Source organism: Gasterosteus aculeatus, chromosome 21, assembly GCF_964276395.1.
Source record: "Gasterosteus aculeatus chromosome 21, fGasAcu3.hap1.1, whole genome shotgun sequence".
Taxonomy (NCBI): Eukaryota; Metazoa; Chordata; class Actinopteri; order Perciformes; family Gasterosteidae; genus Gasterosteus; species Gasterosteus aculeatus.
In genome coordinates this window covers 2777258-2804661 of record NC_135708.1, presented here as the reverse complement: position 1 = coordinate 2804661, position 27404 = coordinate 2777258, and the positions used below count along the sequence as shown (strand labels likewise).

Genomic DNA, 27404 nt, shown 5'->3' with positions numbered 1-27404 from the left:
GCATCAGCCTCCATGTCGAGAGAAAAGGACTTATTGGTGGAACTAAACGCACTGATAGAGTCATTGAAGTCTTCTTGAGGAAAGAAAGGAGGATGGATTTTGTGTTCAAATACTCAGTCTTTGGTGAGTAGGCATACAATGCATTTTATTTTTTATTAAATGTGTATGTATGTTTTATTTCGTTCATATTAAATAGCCTATATATTAACAAAATAAAATGGCAAATAGCCTACGTTGCAAATGATTTATTTTCTTTTTTATTTCCAGTGAATAGTTGTGTGTCTTTATCATCACGGTGAAACTGCTTTGGGTGCGACAATAAATATTTATTTATTTTTGGATTTAAAATATAAATCATTGACTTGTTCAAGTCAATGTCAGATCCATGCTGAGCTCCTTTGACTTTCCCATTGTAGCGTTTGTGGGCGTTTGTATCCAATGAGCTCTATTTAAATGCCTCAGAGTCACCAGCTGTAGTCACTCATAAGCACTCACAAGAGGTTAAGAGGCCATGAAGCTCATTGCATTGACACAACGTTCTAAGGCACCAAAACTGCTAATTCATGTTGATGTATGTATATTTTACACCCAGCAGATTTGATCACTTTTATTTATATATATATTTCTGTCCAACACACACTTTCAATACTCCACTTTGTGAGGAGATAAACTCCACCCTGTTATCAAATGTGTGCTTGTGCTTTGTGTGTTTTTGTTGGTGACTTAAGTGTGATATTTGGTGCAGAATGAAAGCTTCAAGTTGCACCTGAAGTAGCGAGCTCAGTAGTTTGTGTTGTTGTGAGACGGCTCTGCGTGAAGGTTAATAAGGTTAATAAAGCAACTTATTCATTACTCATTTCTTTATTTACTCACTTCCTTCTTCAACATGCTGCACCACCAATGTTTCCTCTGTGCTATTGACACAGCAACAGGGCTGTAGAATAAATACAGATATTATGGAGGAAATAGTACAAAAGTCAATAGTACAGCATCTTTAAAAAGGATCAGAGTATTTCATGTCAAAAGAAATAATACAGCGTGTTGAAAGCATCTTTATTTGATGGCCTGTTTAAACATGTACAGTTGTTTCCAATAAAAGTCATTTATTAACATTAGAGCCAAACAATTCTATTTCTGTTAAAGTAACACATGGAGTAAATGTTGTAAATGACATTATAGGGAATAAAAACACAAGTAACGCATATTCAATATTTCCTTGAGAGGTTTGCTGAACCATTAAAAAGCTTCTTGTTCAAAACAAACCTGATTATGTGAAATTAGATTTGATTTCACTCAACAGATTTAGAAAGATTTGAAGTTAAAATGGGCTCAAAAAGAATTACACATTCATATTTTCCTTCTTCACCTTGTTTTTATTATTGCTGATGAAGCGCACACACACATAAGGACACATTTGTCTCATATGGGGGGACAGATAAAAGACGGTCTTATAAAATGTCTTCTTGAACACATAAAGATGAAGATTAAAGCCTAATTAGGAGCCAACATCTAAATGATCATCTATTGATTGAAGGAGCACAGCAGCATTAAGCTGAGCTCTTTCACACTTCCATCTGAGTCCCAGAGAGCTGTGGACCCCCCAGAGTCCAGACCAGCTCAGGTACCCCTCACCTGCTCCACCTGCATCTACACCCACACGAACCACCATCAGCTGTACAGACTGAACTATGTGGTGAGCAGAGAGGAAGGTTCTCCACCAGGAGGAGACTCTCCCTCCTGAAGAGGACACAGAGACAATGAGGAACCAGAACCAGACCAGAACCCAAACCCAGGATAAAGAGGTTCAGTGAATGTGGTGCTGAAGGTGTGGAGGTGGATCAGTGTGTCAGAGGAGACTCTGTAGAAGGACAGAGAGCCAGCAGGACAGTCCACATACACTGCTAGTCTACTGGAGGAGGAGGAGGAGGAGGAGGAGGAGGAGGAGGAGGAGGAGGAGGAGGTGATGAATCTTACTGTGTTATTGTGACGGACAAAGTAACCTTTATCAGAGCACATCAGACTCCAGGACTGATCATTGTATCCAAACCAACAGTCTCCACTGTCTCCTTTCCTCCTGATTCCTCTGTAACTCACTGATACATAAACGTATCCTCTCCACTCGACCTCCCAGTAACAGCGACCAGTCAGACCAGTTCTACACAGCAGCTGATGCCGGTAGTCAGATCTGTCTGGATGATCAGGATATGACTGATCCTCCTCCACATATGTCACCTTCCTGTTGTTGTCAGACAGTTTGAGTTGTTTGTTTACTGTGTTTGTGTCGATTGTGAGTTCACAGGAATCTGATGAGAGAACAAGACACAATACAGCTGCAGTTATTAATCATGTGTTCATCTACTGACACGTTGATGATGACGTCACAGAGGTGAATGAGTGATGTCACAGTGTGAAGATGGTTGAATCTTCATGAATCAAAGCACACTTACACTTCCTCAGACCTGGTGTCAACCATCGGACTCCATCAGGCTCCACCCTGAAAGGAGGAGGGGGGTCAGAGCAGCATGGAGACATGGACATTACATCACTCTCACACACAGCTTTGTCCTTCATGTCCACATGGAGCACCTCTTCTTCTTCTACCACTACTTACAGACGACCACAGACTGTCAGTCAGGCGTCACACAGCGACGAGGTGCTGGAATATATTCATGAAGAAGATGAATGGATAACAAATAAGAAATGGACCTGTCACTGTACTTTCACCAGATGTGAATTCAAACGGGAGAAATGACGTCATGCTACAGATCAAGCTTCATGGGACGTGTGCAAAGGAACATTCACATTAAACTGTTTCATAAAGATAAAGCAGATACAGACCATTCAGTATTCACACAATGTGCATGTTTCCATGTTGTCCCCATTTGTGGACAATGTCTCTCCCTGTGGTTCGCTGGAGTCCCAAAACTTTACAAATGGCTTTGTCACCTTTTCCACACTGATGGATCTCAATGACTTTGTTCCTCATTTGTTCCTGAATGTCTTTGGATCGCAGCCTGATGTCTCGCTTGTGAGGATCTTGTGGTCTACTTCACTTTGTCAGGCAGCTCCTATTTAAGTGATTTCTAGATTGAGAACGGCTGTGGCTGGAGAAATGGAACTGGGCTTTCCAAAGATGTGATGAACCTCACTTCATTTATGTTTTCATCACTTTTTCACACAGGGCCATTTAGGTTTGGATTCTTTTCTCCCCTTAATGATACAAACTGCATTTTGTGTTTACTTGCGTTATCTGTGTCTAATATTTACATTAGTTTGATGATCTGAAACATTTAAGTGTGACATGCAGGCATGAAAACGGGTCACGGGTGAAAAAGGTGAGAAGGATGTTTCAAATGTTACAAATAAGAAATGGACCTGTCTGTTGAACAAATGAAGGACGGCAGCGGAGGATTTTCCTGATGGATCTCAATGACTTTAACAGTAAGACTGGTTTTCTGGGCAGACTAATTTAGCGTGTTGATATGAACTTGATGTTTCCACAAAAAAAAAAAAGTCAAATAAAAAATTTCCGCGACGACAAAATGGCAGAAACAAAGAAACGCAAGATAGCAAGTGAATGCAGAACATTTCAAACACGGTGGGAAAATGAATATTTCTTCAAAGAAGTCAAGGAGAAGTGTGTCTGTCTGATTTGCAATGAAACGGTTGCAGTGATGAAAGAGTCCAATGTACGACGACACTACGAAACCAAGCATCCGACCTTCACGTCCTACACTGCTGCTGAGCGAGAGGACAAAGTCCAGCACATGTCAGCTAACCTGCAGGCTCAACAACAGTACTTTTACCCTGCTAACAACACACAAGAAAACGCTACAATAGCTAGCTATGAGGTAGCTCAACTCATAGCGCGCCGCGGGAAAGCTTTCTCAGACGGTGACTTGGTTAAACAGTGCCTCATTAAAGTCGCTGGAATAATTTGCCCGGAAAAGATGCAGGAATTCAACAACGTGAGCATGTCCACAAACACAATTGTGCGTTGAATGGAAGACTTGTCAGCTAACATACAGAATCAAGTGTCACATAAAGCTTGTGCTTTTGACTTTTACTCCATTGCATGTGATGAAAGATGCAACAGACGCCGCACAACTGTTCACTTCTTTGCGGGGAGTTGACGATGACTTTTGCATCACGGAGGAGCTGCTTGATCTTCGGAGTCTAAAGGGCACAACAACGGGTGAGGACATTTTTGAAGCCGCGTCAGGTGCAATTGACAAGATGGAACTTTAATCGGACGAGCTGTGTGGAGTTGCAACGGACGGGGCTCCCGCTATGACAGGCGAGCCCAAAGGAATGGCATCTATGGTGTGCGCCAAGGTGCCAGAGAGTGGAGGCGAGGCTGTAAAATTGCACTGTATCATCCACCAAAAAGCTCTCTGTGCCAAGACAGTCCAGCTTGGCGATGTGATGACCACAGTTGTGAAAACTGTCAACATAATTCGAGCACGAGGGCTCTACCACAGAGAATTAAGCTTTCCTATCTGATGTCGATGCTGAATACGGGGACGTACTCTATCATTGTGACGTGCGCTGGCTTAGTCGCGGCTCCGTGCTGAAGCGGTTTTATTCCCTTATTGCCTTTCTAGTTGATCTTACTGGTCATCTGAACTCACTGAACAAGAGCCTACAAGGCAAAGACCAGCTTGTACCACAACTTTCTGTGCGAAGCTTCGTCTTTTTGAGACACAACTACGCAACTTCAACCTTGCGCACTTCCCTACGCTGTCCGAAATCAAACGTGCTCATCCAAAGGCCGACCTCTCTGCTAAAAAGGGGAAATATGTTTCTGTGATCACAACTCTTAGGACACAATTCAATCAGCGCTTCCAAGACGTTTCTGTCATTGAGAAAGAAATCAAGCTGTTCTCAACTCCCTTCCTGCTGGATGCAGAAGAAGTGGAAGAGAGTCTGCAATTAGAACTCATCGAGATGCAGCTCCTCTCCCTACCCGACTTCTACCGGAGCTTGGAAAAGGCCAAGTTTCCTCTGATGCGACGCCACGCAAAAAGAATGACCAGTCTGTTTGGCACAACATACATATGCGAGCAAACATTTTCTCTGTGAACTCTGAACAAAAGCAGATTGAGAACCAAAATGAGCGACAGCCATCTCTGTGATGTCCTTCACATCTCAACCAGCAAACTTACTCGTGACCTGCCAGCCGTCCTTCAGTCCAGAGGAGCATCACTGCTCCCATTAAGTGCAACACTGTTCCCATTGTAGGCGAGTTCAAATATATTACACAGTATTCATGTGTTCAAAAGCACAATTACTTAATAAATGCAGTCAATTAAAGTTGATAACATTTTCTAAAACACGTTAGCTGATAAATGATTTGCATAAGTAGGTTAAATAAAGCCTTCCCTCTTTATACAGGGCTGTGAAGGGGGTCCCCATCCTGACGAAGAAGCAATCTGAGGATGAGCTGCCAACCCTTTTTGTAAAAAAAATGAAAACCCATCAATGGAGAGATGTGATTTATGCAGTTTTTTTTCTTTAAGTTTATTCAATTATCAAGCATAATTTACCTACATTTGATTGATTTTATTTGAAAATAGTTAAATGAAAACGCATACGTAGAAAGATGTGATTTATGCAGTTTTTTCTGTCAGTATAATACATTATCAAGCATAATTGACCTACTTTTAATTGATTGATTTGTATTACCGTTAATACACCAGAGGTGATATACCTTAACTTTAGTGAGCGGCTCAACCTTTCGCATATTTTTCTGTCTTTGGCCCTCAGTGGAAAAAGTTTGGACCCCCCTGCTTTAATACGTGGAACACTTCCTGCATTTCGCTCTCGCTCGCCCCTCGCGTCCAGTAGTCGTATTACACTGTTTAACGTTCCCGTCTTCCTCGGTGGTTTGATTTAACGGTCTCACTTCCGCCCCGCTGCTCTCGCTCGCCCCCTAGTGTGATAACCGGCACTCCGCTTGTTGTTGCGCGCAAACCGCACCGCCGTTCCTTCCCTTCCCTAATTCCAGGTCCACCATCAGCTGTTGGTTCTTCACTGAGCGTCTGTGGCCGACTGTCACCTGTAGCTTCAACAAGTCCACTCTTATCATCCAGGGAACCGTCTCTCAGTGCAAAGCACCAAAAGCAGGGGAAGCTGAACTCCTTTAAAACACCAAACGTTCCTCCTGTGATGATCCATCAAGACGCTTTGAACAGATTGTTTCTCTAACTGTTTGTCTCTTAATAATAATGTCTGGACTAAAGGACAAACACACACTGGAGGCAGGGGACCAGCATCTAAACATCCAAGTGTTGTTTGAGTTGTCAAGAGCCCACAAAGCTGCAGCGTGACCACGTTGACTCATATCAACAAACCATGATGCCGTCAACGTGTCAGAAGACACTGTCCTCTCTTATAACGTGGAGACAAGACAAAGCACCAGAGAAACAAGGTTTTCATCACCTTCCTGTTCAGGCTCATCCTGGCTACTGTTCCTCACTACTTCTGTCTGTGTTGATGGTCTCATGTGGGACCCAAACAGTTTGATGGGTCTCTGGTAGTTTGAGGTCAGCTTGGTGTGTCAGGGTCTTATTAACCAGGCTGACAGTGGGACAGAGAAAAGGTTTCCAGCTCTACCTCCTCTACCAGACTGATGGTCTGTGGCTGCAGCCTCTTCATACCTGAGAGTCTCCAGTCTCCAGTGAGGATCCTCCAGTCCAGCAGACAGCAGCTTCACTCCTGAGTCTCCTGGATGATTGTAGCTCAGGTCCAGCTCTCTCAGATGGGAGGGGTTGGAGCTCAGAGCTGAGGCCAGAGAAGCACAGCCTTTCTCTGTGATCAGACAGCCTAAAAGCCTGCAGACACACAGAATAAGACACATGTCACATGATCTGAGGGAGCTGTGAGGGCTGGAAGGTCACTGCAGTACTGAGATACTATCAGGTACAGAGGGGTCACATTAACATGGTTACTGACTGGTTTCCAGTCACAACTAAACACCCACTAATGTACATCAACACTCTGATAACATTACTACTAACTCTATAATGTCAAATATTTACATTATATTGAAAATAAACACATTTTATGGAAATAGTTGGAAAATACATATCTGATTTAAATCATGCAAGCAGAAAGAATCTTATGAAAGTCAGAAATGTACCATGGATGTAAATAAAGACACCAAGTGGACTTTAATTGAATCCTGACCTGAGAGTCTCCAGTTCACAGTGTGGACTCTCCAGTCCAACAGAAAGCAGCTTCACTCCTGAATCCTGCAGGTGGTTGTTACTCAGATCCAGCTCTCGCAGACTAGAGGACTGGGAGCTGAGAACTGAGGACAGAGCGTCACAGCTTCTCTCTGAGAGGTTACAGACACTCAGTCTGAAGAGACAACAATAAACAAGAAAAATAACATTTGTATTCATATTGAATCCTCTGATGATGAGTTTGGACTAAAATATCATCAGTTAGAACATGAAAAAACGTGTTCAGTGAAAGTGTTTACAATTATTTTTGTTCTACATAGAACAAGGAAGTTTATTGTGCTCTGTTTACAGGAATTACTGTGGTATTAATATCAGGATGAGGCAGGGATATTTATTGTTGTTTATTAGTTAAATTCAAACTTAGGCTTCTCTATCCTCCATCTGACTCCTTCCATAGAAAGAAACAGAGAAAAAAGTGAGTGGAAATGTGGAATGAATCTTCATCAAATCAGAAATAATCAACCATCACTCAGCAGATCATCACTGTAGAGACATACATTAAAATCTTCAGTCTCTTCCCATCTCTGCTTTTCATTCATTCATTATATGAAACAGGACATCATAAAGCCTGAATAACAACAACAACAGGATTAACATGTGAAGTTTTATCGTGAAAGAACATTGTGTTTCAGACGGTCTATTTTCAAGCTACTATGTGGTAAATATGTCTTGTCTACAAGGTTCTCGTGATGGAAACACAGATATTAATTCACAAAAAATACGTTTAGCCCCAAGTTTTGTCTCTAAGATTAGATCCTCTGGTTCCAGAGTTCCCTAGACGCATTATTGAAGACAAACTAACTTAATCTGACCTGAGAGTCTCCAGTTTACAGTGTGGACTCTTCAATCCAGCAGACAGCAGCTTCACTCCTGAATCCTGCAGGTGGTTGTTACTCAGGTCCAGCTCTCTCAGACTAGAGGACTGGGAGCTGAGGACTGAGGACAGAGCGTCACAGCTTCTCTCTGAGAAGTTACAGCCACTCAGTCTGAAGAGAAGGATGAAGAAGAAGCAGTAAGTATTAAAGATGGCAGCATATTTAAGTTCTGATGTATGAATTAACTCTCTCTGTACTTACAGAACTTTGTTGGAGGCTTTGACCACTGGCAGCAGCCTCAGAAGAGCTTCCTCTGAAGCAGAGAATTTCTTCAGGTCAAACACCTCCAGGTCTTCTTCTGATGACAGTAAGATGAAGACCAGAGCTGACCACTGAGCAGGAGACAGTTCCTCTGTGGAGAGACGTCCTGATCTAAGGGACTGTTGGATCTCCTCCACTAGAGAAACATCATTCAGTTCATTCAGACAGTGGAACAGATTGATGCTTTTCTCTGGAGACACATCCTCACTGATCTTCTTCTTGATGTACTGGACTGTCTCCTGATTGGTCTCTGGGCGACTTCCTGTCTGTGTCAGCAGACCTCGTAGGAGAGTCTGATTGGTCTCCAGGGAAAGACCCAGGAGGAAGCGGAGGAATAAGTCCAGGTGTCCATTAGGACTCTGTAAGGCCTCGTCCACAGCACTCTGGTAGAGACGCTTTGGTTCAGGTTCGTCTTTAGAGACTTTAGACACCGGCGAGGTTGTTTGTTCTTCTGACAGCAGATTGACACCAGAGATGAAGAAGGTCAGATGGACATGAAGAGCAGCCAGAAACTCCTGAACACTCAGATGGACGAAGCAGAACACCTTGTCCTGGTACAGTCCTCTCTCCTCTCTGAAGATCTGAGTGAACACTCCTGAGTACACTGAGGCTGCTCTGATATCGATGCCACACTCTGTCAGGTCGGATTCATAGAAGATCAGGTTGCCTTTCTGCAGCTGATCAAAGGCCAGTTTTCCCAGAGACTCGATCATCTTCCTGCTCTCTGGACTCCAGTGTGGATCCGTCTCAGCTCCTCCATCGTACTTGACCTTCTTAACTTTGGACTGAACCACCAGGAAGTGGATGTACATCTCAGTCAGGGTCTTGGGCAACTTTTCTCTCTTTATGGTCTTCAACACCTCCTCCAGAACTGTAGCAGTGATCCAGCAGAAGACTGGGATGTGGCACATGATGTGGAGGCTCCGTGAGGTCTTGATGTGGGAGATGATGCTGCTGGCCTGCTCCTCATCTGTGAACCTCTTCCTGAAGTACTCCTCCTTCTGGCGGTCAGTGAACCCTCTGACCTCTGTCACCATGCTGACACACTCAGGAGGGATCTGATTGGCTGCTGCAGGTCGTGTGGTGATCCAGAGGCGAGCAGAGGGAAGCAGCTTCCCCCTGATGAGGTTTGTGAGGAGCACATCCACTGAGGCCGACTCTGTGACATCAGTCAGGATCTCATTGTTGTGGAAGTCCAGAGGAAGTCGACACTCATCCAGACCGTCAAAGATGAACACAACCTGGAACTCTTCAAACCTGCAGATTCTTGCTGCTCTGGTTTCACTGAAGAAGTGATGAACAAGTTCCACCAAGCTGAACTTCTTCTCTCTCAGCACATTCAGCTCTCTGAAGGTGAATGGAAATGTGAACTGTATGTCCTGGTGGTCTTTGTCTTCAGCCCAGTCCAGAGTGAACTTCTGTGTTAAGACTGTTTTCCCAATGCCAGCCACTCCCTTAGTCATCACGGTTCTGATTGCTTCCTCTCCTCCAGCTGAGGCTTTGAGGAGGTCTTCTTGTCTGATGGTTGTTTCTGGTGTGGCTGGTTTCCTGGATGCTGTTTCAATCTGTCTGACCTCATGATCTTCATTGACCTCTGCAGTCCCTCCCTCTGTGATGTAGAGCTCTGTGAAGATCTCATTCAGAAGGGTTGTGTTTCCTGCTTTAGCGATCCCCTCAAACACACACTGGAACTTCTTCTTCAGGTTGGATTTGAGTTCACGCTGACAAACTGCAGCAGGAAGTCCTGGATGAAGACAACAAAGAAGATCAATGAGTCACAGAATAGATTTCAACATTTCCTCTCCTCAGAGAATGACTATGAATATATTCTGTCCATCTCTGGAGACATTAGTGAAGGTCTCATGTATCGGCATGGTAAGTCTGTAGAGAAATCCTCTTACTGCTCTGCAGACGCTCAGCCAGCTCCTCCTGCTTCATTCTCCTCAGGAAGTGCACTGAGATCTTCACAAAGGCCTCTCTGCTCCTCCTCTGCTCTTCATCCAGCACCTCCTCATCATCTTTCTCTAAGCATTCTGGGTAATCTGAACTCACAACCTTCTGGATCTTCTTCAGCTCGTTCTTCACAAAAGTGAGGATGTTCTCCTCCAGCAGCTGGAACAGAACATTCTATGAATGACACCAACTAGAACATGGAAGCCACCATCAGGTCCATGTTGGACAGACGGACAATCCACTGGTCTACAAAGTGCAGCCTGGAGATGATGGTGAACTGAGAGATGTTAAAGTAGTTGTTCATGTACACACCATGAAGATGGAGTCCAGGTGTGTTTGATGCTGCTGGGCAGACGGACCTGTGGGAACCTCTGAGCTCTCCTGGTCCTCTCTGTGGAGGAACATGAACCATCAGCTCACATGGTGTTTGGACCATCAACACCAATACAACATTAGTTAAAGATATTGGCTTCTGTCATGATGGATCATGATGAAAACCAGATGCTGAAGACTGTCGATGATGACGGACAGTTTATTAGTTGAGTGACAGTTAGTCATCAGTTTCATCTGGTTTTAGTTCTTACTGTGGGTGATAAAAACAACGTCTGCAGACCTTTGCATCTGGTCCAAAGTCCTATGGAACTATTCCAAACCTCTTTAGTCCGTCCCCTGACCTCTAGAAGTCCCCTTAGATCTTCTGAAACTAGTCTTTGGACCTTTTCACAGAGTCTACTGACAATACTTTGTCCACACCTCTGCTGATCCTGATGTGGAGGAACTAGCTCACATTGTGTTTACATCTGAGGATGTTTACAGTTAATGATTCACACTCAAACTCACACAGACCAGTTAGATGATGGGTGTCTAACTCAAGGCCCGAGGGCCAAATCTGGTCTGCGGGGGGTCCAATGCAGCCCGCTGGATGACTTTACTATTGTGAGAATTACACAAAGACACAAATTGCTTTTCTATAAAAGTAGCTGCTATTCCTAATCAGTCCACTGGGGGTCGCACTCTGTGAGTGAGCGCATGTGTTAGACCAGGGGGACCAGGGGCCTCATTTATAAAAGCTTGCGTAGGATTTGCTCCAGAAGTGGCGTACGGATGAAACGTAGGACGTGCGGACGCACAGAAATATTCAGACTTATAAAACGTCCTACGCAGTTTTCCCTTAATAAATCACAATCACTTCTAAATGCAGCGCAGCTTTTGCGGCTTCGTGTCACGCCCATAGTTGCCCATATATAGTCTGTGGAACGCCCACAAATGAATATTCATCGATTGCGAAATCATGACAAACACTGAGAGGAAAAAGAAGAAACGTAACTTCACTCAGTGTGAAGTGGAAATGATCATTGGGAGGTGGGAAGGAGAAGTAAGATGCTCTTTGGAGGACACAGTGTGGACATCACTGATGCCAACAAGGCACCTGAGGGGCAAAAGGTTGCAGAGCAACGCTGCAGCCTCACGACCTCGGACCCAAATAAAGAAAAACTGGTCTGACATCAAAGTGGATGCAAAAAAGCGTTTAGCGCGCCATCGCCAAGGTGTGTCCCCACGGGGGGGAAAGGGACACCGGAGCTGTCCCCTCCTGATGAGAGACAGGCGGCAGTGATTGGGGATCGGGGACAGGGTCTGGACCAACATCGGCGTCAGGGGGTCGAGGCGCGTTTGGAAGCTGTGCCACATCATGTAGCACAGCACATGCAGCACGATGTTTCACACCTTTTCAGGAGTAAACAACAACCTCCCTCCAGTGCAGTCGAGGCAGCGCCATCTGCCCTTAAACAGGCCGATGGTGCGCTGCACTACAGCGCCAATCCTTCCATGTGCCACGTCTTCTAAGAGCGAAGATCAGCCATCAGCGTCATTACGCATTGTGACGGCATCATGCCGTTTTATTACCGTCCGTCATTTCTTTAACAACAGTCTAGTTTTACACACTTTCACACACGTTTGCGTGTTTCTTGCGTTTGCCGACGGTTCTCATTTCACCCGTTTTTGTGCGTACGCGTGGGTCCGAGCTTGCGTGAAGGACATTTTTCCGTCAAGTTTGCTTTTTATAAATACCAATTATTGCGTAGAGAGCGGCGTACGCCTTCTTTTGTGCGTACGCAACGTTTATAAATGAGGCCCCTGGTCCTTCACCAACGCAGTGCTGGTAGATCACCTAACATTGAAGAAAGAACCACGTCAGGTCACCACGCATGCATCAGTGCAAGTCATGGAGTGAGGTAACGACCAAGAACGTCTGCAGTAACTTATTGTTGATTGTTTCTCTACATGGATTCGTTTTGTGCTCCCGGTCTGCAGCGCTGTTGTTCCCTTGGTTACCGCTGCTGCTCGTTGTTATTATTCGGGCGATCGCCATGACTTGGATTGAAGCGTTGATGACAAGTAGCTTGCGAGCTGATAAAGTGTGGGCTCCCCTGTGTTAGACCTTTTAGACCACAGCGTTCCTCCAGGCAGCAGCGCCCGCTTGGAAATGACGGCCCCCCGTCGACCGGACCATCGCCTAAGATTTTACTGGTCCGGCCCACTTGAGATCAAAGTGGACAGTATCTGACCCAAACCTAAGATGAGTTTGACACCCTGGAGTTAGATGAAGATAATGAGTTCTGTCATGATGGATCGTCATGGAAACAACACGTTAAACAATGAACAAACATTTATGTAATTCATGACTGAGGATCAGAACAGTTCTTCATCTGTTTAAGAACTTACTCTGGGTCATAAGAACGGCGTCCATCTTTGAAGTGAATCCATTGATCAATAGACCGATCACTCTTCATGGACAAACATCTGGGTTCAGGAGACTTTCCTCTCTGCTGATGTGAACTGAAAGAAACACTGAGATTACATCATCACATCATCATCTAATCATGAAGCATCAGCTCACATGGTGTCCGTCCTCACAGAGACCAAAACAAGGTAAAGGTCCATGACGTGAGGTCTGGATGTGGACCACATGACTCCCTGTAGTGGTTTAGGTCTACTGGTCCTGCTGGTCCCACTGAGAATCAACAGCTCAGTCTTTCAGCTCACTGTTTTCTTTACCAGTCAGTTTGGTTTAGTCCCAACATGTCTCACCAAGTCCTCCATGGAGCTCTCCCTCCCTCACTGGACACTGCTGAAGGGCCCTGGAGCAAGAAACCCAGAACCTCCACCAGAGAGTCTGGTAGAAACACCTCATCATCAGCCTGAGACCCTCACCTTGCATCAACAGAGGGACCAACATCTTTGAAGAGTAGAGGAGGACTCATAGACCGGTTACTCTTCATGGACACACAGCTGGGTCCAGGTCCAGGTCCTGGTCTCTGATGGGTCCTGGTCACACATGTAGAAGCAGAGTCAATGAGTCAGAGAAGTTGGGACATGGAGACGAGTGGAGGACAGTTGGAGATGGTCCTCTCACCTCTGAGCTTTGGTCTGGCTGTCATGTTCCCCACACAGAGGGGCTTCAGAGGGAGGGACTCCGTCCTCTGGGTCCTCAGCCTGATTCATAGCAGAGTCCACACCTTCACACCTTCACACCAACCTGCTGGCAGAGCTCACACGTTATTATCTTCATCAGGACAAACACACAGAGCTCATTCACCTCAACACTAAAACTCTCATGGGACACTTTGTGTTGTTGTCTTGAGACAACGTGTCAAGAGACGTCATTTTAAATTCTCATCCTATAAATGTCGTGTTTCTTTTAAGCGCTTTCCTTTGGCAGGAGGCAGCGGTCCATCAGGACGTTATTTATGTTAAATCACTATATAGGCCACTAAAACTCAGCATGCAGAATGACAACACGAGATATGTATAGTTTTATAATATCAATATTATAAGTAAGTATAGGTGGGAGGGAACCAAAATACACCTCGTTAGCAATGTTAATAAGCTTGTTATAGCACGCTCGTACATTGATGCTAGTATTAAGGGCTCTCGCGATGGCTTCTTTGTAATGTTACTGTGAGCTACAGAGCTTTGGATAAAAGCGTCAGCTAAATGACATGTAATGATTTAAAAGATGAACATTAGCACTCATCTTCCAGCAGATGGAGCTGTGCTGTTTCTCCTCTTCATCTCCTTCAGAGTCCAGAAGTCAGTAAAACAGTCCAGTATCACATGACATGTGTCATGGTCAAATATGTTAGAACATAATGATCACTTTTAGCATAAGATTGTCTACATTGAAGCTTGACGTGTGAAAAGCAGAATGACCCAACGTTTCCATTTGCAGCGGAGTCTAAAGAAAGGAGGGCGAGTCAACTTGCTCTCACACAAACGCTGGAACAAAGGAACTGTCTGTTACTTCATCTCAACCTTCATATCTCACTTCGCAATTTGTCATACTGGCCACTGGAGACGACCTTCATGTGTGTGTATAAAAGCTCAGCGCTGCTCGGAGACGCGTCTCCACAGAGCTCTGTAATACGTGCGCGTGTATTTGACCTCCTGCTAGCAAGAAATCTATTGACTTTTACAACTTTGATCATTCATCAAGACTTTGTTTTTATTAGATAACCATAGAAATAAATGATTCTCTTCTCCCGAACTAGTTACAATGAAATATTCCACCAGAGTGTTGCTCGGTGTACCGGTGTTACGTGCCTACTGGTTTTTGAACCTACTGGTTTGTCTACGTTGTTTGTTTCCCTCTACAGCGGCAGATGTTTTCTGCCTCAGTCACCTTATTCGTCACACATTCGCAAACATATTGCTGAAAATGTTCAAAAGTCATCACATGTCCATTGCAGCGATTACGGTCGTATAAGTGAGCACTACGTCACTGCCACGTATGAAGAAATACATTGAAGAAAATAGATTTATTAAAAGATCGCCGCAACCTGGATTCGATCCCCCGCGAGCAAAATGACAAAACGTCACAACACGGACGCGTTACGCCGTCGGCCCCTCGAGCTCACTGATGTCACTTCCGTTTCCTGCACCTGTCATCACATTGTACATCGGCAGCGGCTAGAAAACCATTTGGTTCAGAGGGAACCAAGACAACTGGTTTTGGTGGCGTATCGTTCAACTCTCCCAAACATGTGTATCGATACTTTTTCGCGAGGCTGCAGCTTCCACCACCGACTCATTTGGACAAAAGGGGGGATTCTGCTCGGACGGTCATCGTGCATCACAGACACTTAAGAACCTCATTTAAGAAAATATAGATTAAAATATATTTTAATGAAAGATCGCCTCAATCTGGATTCGAACCGTGTCGATCAAAATAACATGTTTCGGGACGTCTGCTCTAAGCAGTGGGCCACATATGGGAGAGTCACATATGACGTGCAGGTTTGTCCACAACCTTTGGACCGAGTGGGACATTTTGTCGGTGCTTGAAGCTCGCGGACGTTGGAGCCAAAGAACAGCAGCGAATCGGTGGATTATGAATCATTGAGTGAGACAAAGCCTGCAGAGTTACTGTGAAACACACAGCGAGCCAGCAAAGACACACACACACACACACACACACACACACACACACACACACACACACACACACACACACACACACACACACACACACACACACACACACACACACACACACACACACACACGTCTTACCTCTGCCGCTTCTCACGGGAATTATGGATTTAATCTGCTGTTTCTGCAGTGAGGAAAGTCCCCGAGCCGCTTCACCTCCTGCTTTATGTGTGAGACGTGAAACTGCGTCAGGCATCTAGCAGGAGTTTTTTCAGCCAATCAGAAAGCTTGAGCATCATGTGACCGTTTTTTCCTGCCTGGGGAAGCTGGCGATGGTGTTTGTTACACAGTTCAGTGACATGTCTTGTTTATTTTGGCTACAAAGATCATGTGATGACTACAAAGATGATGTGATGACTATTGAAACAAGGAACATCCTTGTTTCTAACCAATCAAAATGCTCTTAGAGACCATATAATACGAGCGCACTTTGTATTATGCGCCTCTTTTCATGTTGTTGTTAAACTGCCTGAAACAGGTCCGTGCACGTATGACTGCAGGACACAATACTCCTTGGGTTAAAATAAAGTAAAATAAAGTATCCGTCCCCCTTCAGCACAGCAGACACACTGCGCAATAAGCATCAGGGAAGCCGCTGCTCCAGGGTCAGTGAGGCCGGGTGCAAAAAGTGGTCGGTGGAAGGATCCTTTTTCACTAGAGACATGGACCCGCCTCCTAAAGTTAGTTAGAAAAAATGACTTACAGCAAACCCATGGTCGTGAAGATACTCATTAACATGTCATTTGCATGAGGAGGAGGCGGGACCACCGGAAGAACCGACCAATGCAACCTGCCGCTCTGAAAAGGGAACCTGCCACCGACCACCAGAACCTGCCGTCCGGACAAAGGAAGCTTCCACCGACCACTTTTCGCACCCGGCGTCACTCTCCAGTGTTTAAAACCAGAGAGGGACGTATGAGGGGCCGTGGGGGACATTAGTCACAATACCCTCTCACACACACACACATGTGAAATGTGCTCACACACACAACTGCAATGCTCTCGCATGATAATGTGGAATATAACGGTTCAGTGGAGAATACGAACATTACAATTAAAAAGGAAGGACTTCCTTTCAACTGCAGGAAACAGGAAGTCCACACCAGGAAGTGCATGTGCTTTTACTGGATTTGAAGTAGTACTTCAACCACAATGCATGTTCACCTGATCCTCCTCATCCAAACTTTATTCTTTGAGGTGAGAGGCAATGAAAGTCAAGTCAAGCAGAGGTGCCTTTGACACCTCGAGGTCCTCAAGGGTTTTACTGTCAGATACCGAGCATCACACGGAGTATAAGGAAAAACAACGAGGGAAATACACTTTACCGTCTACAGCAATAGTGGAGGAATTAAAACTGTAGGAAGTGAGCATTCAGCAACGAGCAGACTGGGCTGGATTGGTTCTCCCTCTCAAAACGCCAAGAGAATATTGTAATGTGACTTAATTCTAATGCAGGATAACAGTTAAACTACCAGCTGACCGTGTGACTCTTTGTCTTGTAGCTCTGGTTTTGCTGAAGCATCAACCAGAAGAGAAAATCCTGTTGGTGAGAGGAGGTTTGTTGGCGGAGCGCCATGTACCAAGCTTACAGCAATGGCTCTGCCAGCTGTGTCGTACCGTCCTCTCTTAGAGCTTCAAACAGGATAAAAGGAAATGTGATATTGATAAAGACATAAAGACCCACTACCACATCACATCATGGCTTTCATTGTGTTGTGAGAGTTCTCCTGTTAATTATTTACAGGCCACCTAAATATTCTGCACATTTTTTCGATGATTTTACTGAATTATTGTCTTGCATCTCTACCGACTTTGACTGTCTAGTTATAACTGGTGACTTTAATTTTCATACTGACGACTTGAATGACAAGGGTGCAAAAGAACTTTTGACTATTTTAGACACATTTGAACTGTCTCAACATGTGAAAGAGGCTCCTCATTGTAAGGGACACACCCTGGACCTGATTATCACAAAAGGTCTCATTGTCTCGGATGTTTTTGTGACTGATCCCTCATTGTCTGACCACTTCTGTGTTTTCTTTAATATTTCTTTCATTCCTGACACACAATCAGATTCAAATACTGTCAAAAAACAGTACATCAATGAACATACTAATGTACTCTTTAAAAATGTCATCTCCTCGTTACCACCTCTAATCCCATGTCATGCTGATAATCTTGTAAACAATGTTATAGATGACATTGCACCTGTTACGGTTAAAACCAGTTCTAGTAAGCAAAAGGCCGCCTGGAGAAAAGCTGCTGTTGTAACAGCCCAGAGAAGAGAGCGCAGGAAGGCTGAACGAATCTGGCGGAATACAAAACTTCATATTCACCATGACATCTATAAAGAGCGCCTCCCCGCCTACAATTTAGACTTAAAAAGTGCTAATTTTATTTGCTGTTTTTAATTCTTTTAATTCCTGCATTTTATTTCACTTTATTGTATGAAATGTTATGATGTGAAGCACTTTGAGTCTGCCTTGTGTATGAAAAGCGCTATACAAATAAAATTGCCTTGCCTTAAAGGACTGAAACAGCAGGTGAGACAAACAGAGCGTCTCTCAGGTGTGTTTCAGGAACAAAGGCCCAGGTGAGCTCTGTGGTCCCTGCTGGGTCCTAGTGCCCCTCCGTCTGCTACCTTCCCCTCCTCATCAGTAACAGTCCTCACAGACCCCAGATCAGACTGAGCTCCTCTTCTTCATCACAGCGTCATCATTCAGACTAACAGCAGCTTCTCTCTGCCTGCTCACACAGGCGCCATCTTGTTTCCCAGCTTTAAACAATCACACCTTCACGACCATCAATGATGTCATTCAACCAATCACAGCTGCACTTACTGAGCTCGTAGACATGAACTTCCTCAGTGAGCAGCTCTCTTCTGTCCTCAGCAGGTCCGTGTAGAAAAGGAGCTCCGTGCTTCACTTCAGCTTCCATCAGACGGAGTGAAGTGACGCAGCTTGTTAGAGCTTGTTGTCCTTCATCACAGAGGGTGTGTCCTCACGTCCTCACGCAGTGGTGTTGATGATCAGGTTGAACCTGTTGGGGCGGAACAACTTCCCCACGTATCAGTCTGAAGCCGCCTGCCAAATCACAAAGGACATGTTGTTACATGCAGTGTTCTACTTCCTCATCACATGGCACCTTGAACCCTCTGGCTCATATACCTGCTGTGCAAAGAATTGTGGGTAAGAACAGCCAGTAAAGCAGCCTGCTTGCACACAGTAAGATGTGACTGAATGTAGAACACAAACTGTAATTCCTCCAGCTTCTGTCATTGATCATCATGAAAACCAGATGCTGAAGACTGTCGATGGACAGTTTATTAGTTGAGTGACAGTTAGTCATCAGTTTCATCTGTTTTTACTTCTTACTGTGGGTCAGAAAAACAACGTCTGCAGACCTCTGCATCGACAATACAAGATCTAATGAAAGTACTGCAAAGCTCTTCAGACGGTCCTCTGACCAGTAGAAGTCTCCTTAGATCTTCTGAAACTAGACGTTGGACCTTTCACAGAGCTGCTGGCAGTGACGTGCGGTGAGGTTGGTGGCTGGAGGCTCTGACTCTTTCAAAGTCACATTCACAAACATATGAATTCAACAAAGTTGCATAAATTCACCATCAACTCCATTACATCACATGTCAATTAGCTGACGCTAATAAGCCGCTTTACAACTTGCTGTAGATAAGAACCATTATAAGTCCAATGTAAGTGCTACAGTTAGTTAGTGTGTTAGTGGAGGTAGAGTCTGAAGAGGTGTGTCTTTAGTCTGAAGATGTGAAGACTCTCTGTGGTCCTGATGTCTTCAGAGACCTCCTTCCACCATTTAGGAGCAGGACAGCAAAGAGTGGAGATCTAGTCGAGTGTTTTGCTCTCAGTGAGGAGGAACAAGCAGTTTATCACATGCAGAGCGGAGAGTGCGGGTCGGGATGTCGGGTTGGACCAGGTCCTGGATGTAAGCTGGACCCCATCCATTCACAGCACGGTACGTGAGCACCATGTTTAGAGGACTTAGGAAGGTTAAAGAGCAGTGGAGCTGCTGCATTCTGGATGAGCTGCAGAGGTTGAATGGTGGCAGCAGGAGACCTGCAGGAGAGAGTTACAGTAGTCCCGGAGGGAGATGACAAGAGCCTGAATCAGTACCTGCGGTGCCTCCTGAGTGAATCGGCAATTGAAAACGACGTACTCTAAATGAGTAAAAGTCATCATTTTCCTGCATATTAAACTTTACTCATAAAATATAATTAAAAACTACTCAGTGATTCACAGCCAATTTTATTGAAGCAAATTTAAGTAACATGTAATTAATAAATAAACAACATTTATTAAATTCAGCTCAATGTAATTCAAAACTGTACTTAGTCTTTTTTATTATTATTATTGACGGTTCCTATTATTTATTTAGTAGATATTAATTAACGCCAGTGCCAGTTTTAACAGTGCTATGGTCTATCACTGCTACGGTTGGTTGCTGATGAACTCAATAAAGTGGAACATCCTGAGTTATTAAGGCAAAGAAACGATTCAGTCACAGAAATACAACTTCCTGTTCCAAGAACTTCAGAAATCAATACTCATCACTGCTCTATAGGCAGGAGGATGAGAATTAACTTAGTGCTTGAAAACATCTGTAAAATGTGATTAAACAGAAATGGGCTTGTTGGTCTCATTGAAGACGAGTTACACAAACTACTTGGAGACAATGTCCGGGTTCGCTTCACCTACACACAGCACAGCTGTAGCTAAGGTGACTCACACAACTCAGTCTGCAGACTTTGGTTTGCTGCAACGCGACTCTACTGTTGAGTATTAAATATAAACATGCACGTTTACGCTAGAATGAAATGACACTTGAACTATAAATGCAGAGTAATAATGTGTGAAGGCCGCTTAAAGGCCGGATGGCACGAACAACATGTATTTCAAGTCACAACACGATGAGCAATGCTCTCGCATGATAATGTGGAATATAACGGTTCAGTGGAGAATACGAACATTACAATTAAAAAGGAAGGACTTCCTTTCAACTGCAGGAAACAGGAAGTGCACACCAGGAAGTGCATGTGCTTTTACTGGATTTGAAGTAGTACTTCAACCACAATGCATGTTCACCTGATCCTCCTCATCCAAACTTTATTCTTTGAGGTGAGAGGCAATGAAAGTCAAGTCAAGCAGAGGTGCCTTTGACATCTCGAGGTCCTCAAGGGTTTTACTGTCAGATACCGAGCATCACACGGAGTATAAGGAAAAACAACGAGGGAAATACACTTTACCGTCTACAGCAATAGTGGAGGAATTCAAACTATAGGAAGTGAGCATTCAGCAACGAGCAGACTGGCCTGGATTGGTTCTCCCTCTCAAAACGCCAAGAGAATATTGTAATGTGACCGAATTCTAATGCAGGATAACAGTGAAACTACCAACTGACCTTGTGACTCTTTGTCTTGTAGCTCTGGTTTTGCTGAAGCATCAACCAGAAGAGAAAAGGGGCGTGTCTAGAGGAAGCAGGTGAGGAGGCGTGGCCGTTCATCCTGCTCCATTCCTACACAGCTGATCCACATTCCATGATCCACCCCTGCAGTATTTAGAGCCGGGCTGTTCACCTCTCCAGTGGCACCTTGTTAATACTCCTACGTGGTAACGTGGCTCAGTAGCTCTGCTCGTGTTGTCCAGCAAACTCCTCTTCTGTAGTTCCATAGATATGTATATAAAGGCTAGATGTCTCGTCTGCGTTGCCAGCCAACGCAGTCGAACCTCCACACGTGGCGGCCATCAAATTTGCTCTTTGCTACGACTACTACTAGTACTACTACTACAACTAGTACTACTACTAGTACTACTAGTACTACTACTACAGCAACACTGACTTTGACTGTATCAAACCGACAAGCCCGAACCCTGTTTCCAGCCCATTGAATCAAATCGAAGCTGTCACGTGACACAGGAACGAAGCTTCGGACGTCACTGATCACGTGATCAGCAGCGAACGAACCGAGCACCGTTACGTTTGCTTCGCCTGCACTGGTTCATATTTCGACACAAGCTTCGAAGCAGGAGGGTCGGAGGTAACAACACTAGTACAGGGCTCATCCTTACTTCTCACTGCTCCACCACGTGAAGCAACCCTGGTGGTGGGACGGCCAGTGTGGATTTGTGGACCATCAACAGTCATCATCCTTGTGCTTAATGTTGACCTGCTAGTGATGTGGGAACATTCATTTTCATTTCATTCCCGTCTTCTCCTGGCCCAGAGTCACAGAGCTCTCACAGCAGCCAGACAGCAGTGGGCTTCAGGACGGATCCAGCGTCCGTCCGCCACATCCGCCCTGGAGTCCACTCGCCCTTCTCTATAGACCTTCTAGTGTGGAAGCAAACGTCACCCGTCGCAGCCCGAGTACTGGTCCAGTTCTGCAGTCCGTGTAACCCCCCTGCAGCTGTCGCTTAGAGACAGTGCAGAATATACACAATAAAGGGGAATATTCCATGAGGAGACTCAGACTGGTAAATAGTTCTATCGTCTGACAAGAAACGTCCACCCGAATTACGCTTAACACGACAGGTTTATTTAGAACACAATTAGACGACCAATACTGCAACAAATGGCCGATTCCACACATCAAAAGTGTCCAAGCAGCTAATATGTAATAATAATATACAATATAAAAAACTTAAAGATCTGTCTCAGAAGTTCAATTGGAAAAAAAATATCTAAAAGGGGTTTTGTCCTAAAATGTCCACCCCTGTTTTCTTACGACTGCTTTGACACAAAAATGTCAAATAACACAGTTAGTGAAACCTGACACTCAAGGAGCAAAACACAAGCCCAGACCTGCACAACTATAAGCACATTCTCAGACTCACACTATTTGCAAAATACTACACAGTGTTTCCCTGTGTCCCGTATCCCTCAACACACTTTTCTACATTAGACACAGACATTTTAGATGATGTCACTTAATTGCCTTTTTTAGACACTGCCTTAAAAAAGGCCACAAATGTGAACACACTGATCAAACTCGGGCGTCAGGTGGGCTTAATGGTAAACATACTTTAGGATATTAGAAACAAATTGACGGTCCGGTTCATGAAATGAATAAAATGCATATAGTGTACACCAGAATACAGCCATGATTCTGAAACTGTGTAATCAATAAAGTAATGACAATATTGTAAAACCACTGTAAATCTGCAACTGTAATAGAATAATACCAATGTACAGTTATGATTGTATTTGATTTAATGTAATCAACTGGAATGCATGCATGTAATACTTGCACAACAACTGATATTGACTAAGGGTCATTCAAAATCCGAGTTACATTGAACTCACCAGTGATAATCAAAAGTTATTTTCATGGGCTTAGTTGGGGGTTTGCTGGCTTGTCTTGATTTAAGAGTTAGGTAAAGCGCACAGCAGGATGTGCCAAGCAGGCAGACATGAGTCCGACAGGATGGGGAGTCAGTTTATGTCCTGGCTGAGGAATGTAAGGTCTGCGGGTCAACTAGAAGATTTACCAGCCAAAGGGGGGTTAGAGACACACCAACACTGTTCAACATACACACTCTGTTTACGATGTTTACGTTAAGTCAGGAGTCTGGACATTGGATGTGACCGGATCTTAGATGCGGGAGTGGAAGGTCCTCCTCTACGCCAGTTTAGGGCCAATAGAAATCTTTCCTTCTCTATTTTTCAAGGGTTATAAAACATGATGTTCTTGCTGATGTTAGTTAGTTGTTCTTCCGGCCTGTGTGCTGCCTGAACTGCTCCTGCCTTTGCAAACGCAGCGCTGTTACTTGACCTGTGATCTGACAAATAAATTTCCCAGAACGAGAGAAGTCGTTCGGCTGAATTTTTGATAACCCCGACCAGGCTCCAAATCTTGAACACATATTCTTACACCAGAAGACCACGCCCAGAGGTGTGGACACTGACTTTCACACCTTTAAGCATTGTTATAAATACCTGTAGGAACCATTGTTCTGGAGTTTGCTGGTGGAGGCGACAGACGGGCACTAGGGATGGTCAAAGGACTGACCTGGGGCCTGTTTGATTGCTGAGACCAGCGGCTCCTCAGCTGAGATGTTCTTTTTACCACAACGCCATCTCTTTTATTAAATACATTTGATTTAACCTTTTGATCAGCGATGACCTCTGTCCGTCCGGCGTTTCTTCATTTTTGAACACAACAACACTCAGACTGGTAAACAGTTCAATCGTCTGACGAGAAACGTCCACCCGAATTACGCTTAACACGACAGGTTTATTTAGAACACAATTAGACGACCAATACTGCAACAAATGGCAGATTCCACACATCAAAAGTGTCCAAGCAGCTTGTAGGGGCCATTATGTGTTGTTGTTGGCAAAGTATATTCTGTTTGTTAGACTGTATTTATATTGACACTTTGGACACTAGGTGGCGGTGATTAGGTGCACCTGGGTGTACATAAGGGACGTAGGTGACAGGAAGCGAGGGACAGGTAGGGGAGCACCAGACAGTTCTCACCAGACCACGAAGACAGACCACCATCAATAGGAGCACGTTCAACCGGTATGTTCATCTGTTTATACAATTGCCTGCAATAAATTACAGTCTAACAAACAAAATATACTTTGCCAACAACAACACATAATGGCCCCTAATATAAAAAACTCAAAGATCTCAGTCTCAGAAGTTCAATTGGGAAAAAATATCTAAAAGAAGTATTGTCCTAAAATGTCCACCCCTGTTTTCTTACGACTGCTTTGACACAAAAATGTCAAATAACACAGTTAGTGAAACCTGACACTCAAGGAGCAAAACACAAGCCCAGACCTGCACAACTATAAGCACATTCTCAGACTCACACTATTTGCAAAATACTACACAGTGTTTCCGTGTGTCCCGTATCCCTCAACACACTTTTCTACATTAGACACAGACATTTTAGATTATGTCACTTAATTGCCTTTTTAGACACTGCCTTAAAAACGCCACAAATGTGAACACACTGATCAAACTCGGGCGACATTGAGAGGCTGGACAGAGAGTTCAGCTCAACCTCAGCCGATAAACTGTTCAACATCAGTAATACGGACATTTCGCCAAGAGCACAGGTGAGAATCACTTTTCTCTACCGTCTACAGTGCAGTAAAATGCAGCCTATAGGCACTACATCAGTATTGTTTGTACCCATTGTACAATGTCCGCCTGTCGTTGTTCAACAAACGCGGCGCCCTCTTGTAGTATTAAAGTCAATATACCGCATTGTCCGCACTCCAAGGCGCACTTAAAAGGCTTTAATTTCCTCACAAAGCGACAGTGTCTTATAATCCGGAGCGCCTTATATATATGGATCAATTGGTTAATCGGTTGATCCATACTGGTTGTACACTCTGCCAAACACGCCAAAGCTCGTCTACGACGGCGAGATGCTGAGCGGCGCTCAAGCGCGTGAGATATGAAGCTGCTTTCAGGGCGCGTCGGAGAAACAAAGCTGTCGTTCTCGCCGAGCACTTCATGAGATTAAAGAGCGAGAGACGGCGCCCTTTTCTCTACAGTAGCTGAACCATCTTAACGGGGAAATAAGTTATTCTAAAAGCAGCCGGAGATTTAAGGCGTGGATGGCGAGGGGGGCGGCGGGAGCGGACGCACCTCACGGCATCGATCGGACCCTGAAAGCACCGTCTCCACCTGTCAGAAAGAACAACAGCGAGCGCGTAGAAAACTCCTTCCAGCGCGAGCAGAGATTCTTTTTTCACGATTTGCAAGCGAGCAAATATCTCGCGGATGTTTCATTTTGGTTAAATTCTTAAGGTCAATTCATCATTATGTTTTGATCAGAGTTGTGATTAAAGGTTTGAGTGGGACGCAAAAGATTTTCAGATTTCAAATTGGGCCGCGGCATTCTTCAGTTTGGGAACCGCTGTACTACAGTATTGACTGTATATGTAAAGTGCAAAGGCACTTCACACTAAACCTCCATGTACATTGATACATCAACAGGCCTATACGCATTACAGAGGCCTACTGTAAACTACAACGTGCTGTGTTCTGTTTTTTTCAGTTTTGCAAATGGATGCTGATGCAATCCGGCATGAATTCATACTCTTAGATGAGGCTGAGTTTAACCTGACAAAGGTTAGAAGAAGAGGGAGAAACCTCATCGGCCACATGGCATTGTCACACCAGAAGACCAGATAGAGGCAGAGCAGATGAGATACGTTGTCATCGGGGACCATGTATCTTTTCACTGATCTGCTCAGGTCCAAAACTAGTTTCAACAGCACCCATCATTTTCAGTTCCGTACCTTCCACCATACTCTCCCTTCCTTAACCCCATTGAGGAGTTTCTCTCTGCATGGTGGTGGAAGGTTTACGATCTCCAGCCCCATGTCAGGATACCCCTCATTCAAGCCATGGAGGAGGCGTGCAACCAGACTGATGCAGGGTCAGTGCAAGGATGGATTCGCCATTCAAGAAGATTCTTCCCTCGCTGTCTGGCGAGAGAGAACGTAGCCTGCGATGTGGACGAAGAGAGACGGCCCGATCCAGCTAGGCGAAGAGATGATGCCTAGGAATGATTTTTTCTGTATTTCATTTGCTGTATTACATTACATTACATTTAGCAGACGCTTTTATCCAAAGCGACTTACATTACACTTTAAACCCATGGCTTTTTCACATTTTTGCCTGGGGAGCAATTAGGGGTTAGGTGTCTTGCTCAGGGACACTTCGACATGGAACATGGGGCAGCCTGGAATCGTACCACCAACCTTGTGCTTCCCAGCAGGACATTGGATACAACAACAACCAGTGGCAGCTGGTACATAAAGGGCCACCTTGAGCGAGGAAAAAAAAAGTATTTATTCATTATTTTTTATTATATATCAAAATACATTTTACAAATAGTATTTGTGTTTTTGAAACGTAAATTATGTACCCTGTAATATTTGTAAATGACAGTTTTGATTACTAAGACTTCTTGAAACTAAACCCATTTTCTCAAAACCTCATCTTCAAGCACTATTTACAAAACCTCTGAATCCTCTTGCAAAATCAAACTTGCCTGAAAACCTTTTTACCTTAAACAAAGTGATCAAAATAATACACTATCGAGCAGTCAGTAAACTATTCACCAATAAATAGTTACGTTGAAGTGAAGGTTCGGACCCCAAAGCAGACAGTGGTTTGTAGTAGGGTATACGAACAGAGTTTATTGGCTGGCTGGTGGATCCTGGCAACGGGGAGGATGAAGAGCCGAGCGAGGGGGCACACGAGAGTTCTGAGTGAAGGAAGCAACAAGGTTAGTGTACATCCAAAAATCCAAGTAAAACATCCAAGTATCCTGCTAATCCCTTGCTAGCGTAGCGGACGGAATAATCTGGCGTCGAAGTGATGAGACGCCCAGGCTTATATGGAGGAGGATGATTAGAAGGATTGGATGCCGGTGTGCCTTGTCCTGTGGCGAGGATAGGGTGAAAAAGGGGAATGCAACTAAATAAAGAACAACCAACAACTCCACACGGAATTTCACCCCGAGAAATAATCTGGACAGTACAAGGCCCACAGGTAAGTTTACTCTTATTAGGCCGG

At 44.4% G+C, this 27404-nt stretch overlaps 3 protein-coding genes and 1 long non-coding RNA gene across 4 annotated transcripts in view; 1 reads left to right on the top strand and 3 right to left on the bottom strand.

Annotated features, from left to right (window-relative positions):
- Nucleotides 1–27404, bottom strand: part of LOC144390332 (uncharacterized) — a 243100-nt gene that overhangs the window by 183742 nt on the left and 31954 nt on the right. The window lies entirely within an intron of this gene.
- Nucleotides 1040–2343, bottom strand: LOC144390326 (neoverrucotoxin subunit alpha-like; the record flags this gene model as incomplete). The annotated part of the gene is made up of 1 exon (XM_078096836.1): nt 1040–2343. A coding segment is annotated over one exon (657 nt), but the record flags the coding sequence as incomplete, so codon positions are not given.
- On the bottom strand, nt 1040–13660 carry LOC144390276 (protein NLRC3-like). Its single transcript, XM_078096755.1, has 8 exons — nt 13550–13660; nt 13061–13174; nt 10649–10727; nt 10285–10495; nt 8324–10127; nt 8060–8233; nt 7189–7362; nt 1040–6833 (listed from the first exon to the last, which is right to left on the bottom strand). The coding sequence occupies exons 1-8, from the start codon at nt 13615–13617 to the stop codon at nt 6560–6562; spliced, it is 2898 nt and encodes a 965-aa protein (XP_077952881.1). The 5' UTR covers nt 13618–13660; the 3' UTR covers nt 1040–6559.
- LOC120815104 (uncharacterized) lies at nt 22857–26950 on the top strand. Its single transcript, XR_013454410.1, has 2 exons — nt 22857–24925; nt 25876–26950. It is a non-coding gene; the product is annotated as an uncharacterized LOC120815104 (long non-coding RNA).

Excerpts from the sequence above, each read along its gene's own strand:
- LOC144390276 (XM_078096755.1), bottom strand. The coding sequence starts at position 13,617 with ATGAAGAGTAACCGGTCTATGAGTCCTCCTCTACTCTTCAAAGATGTT. Across the intron at positions 8,234-8,323 it reads AAAGCCTCCAACAAAGTTCT|ACTGAGTGGCTGTAACTTCT; the intron begins GTAAGTACAGAG and ends CCTTCTCTTCAG. Across the intron at positions 6,834-7,188 it reads TGTGAACTGGAGACTCTCAG|GCTTTTAGGCTGTCTGATCA; the intron begins GTCAGGATTCAA and ends GTGTGTCTGCAG.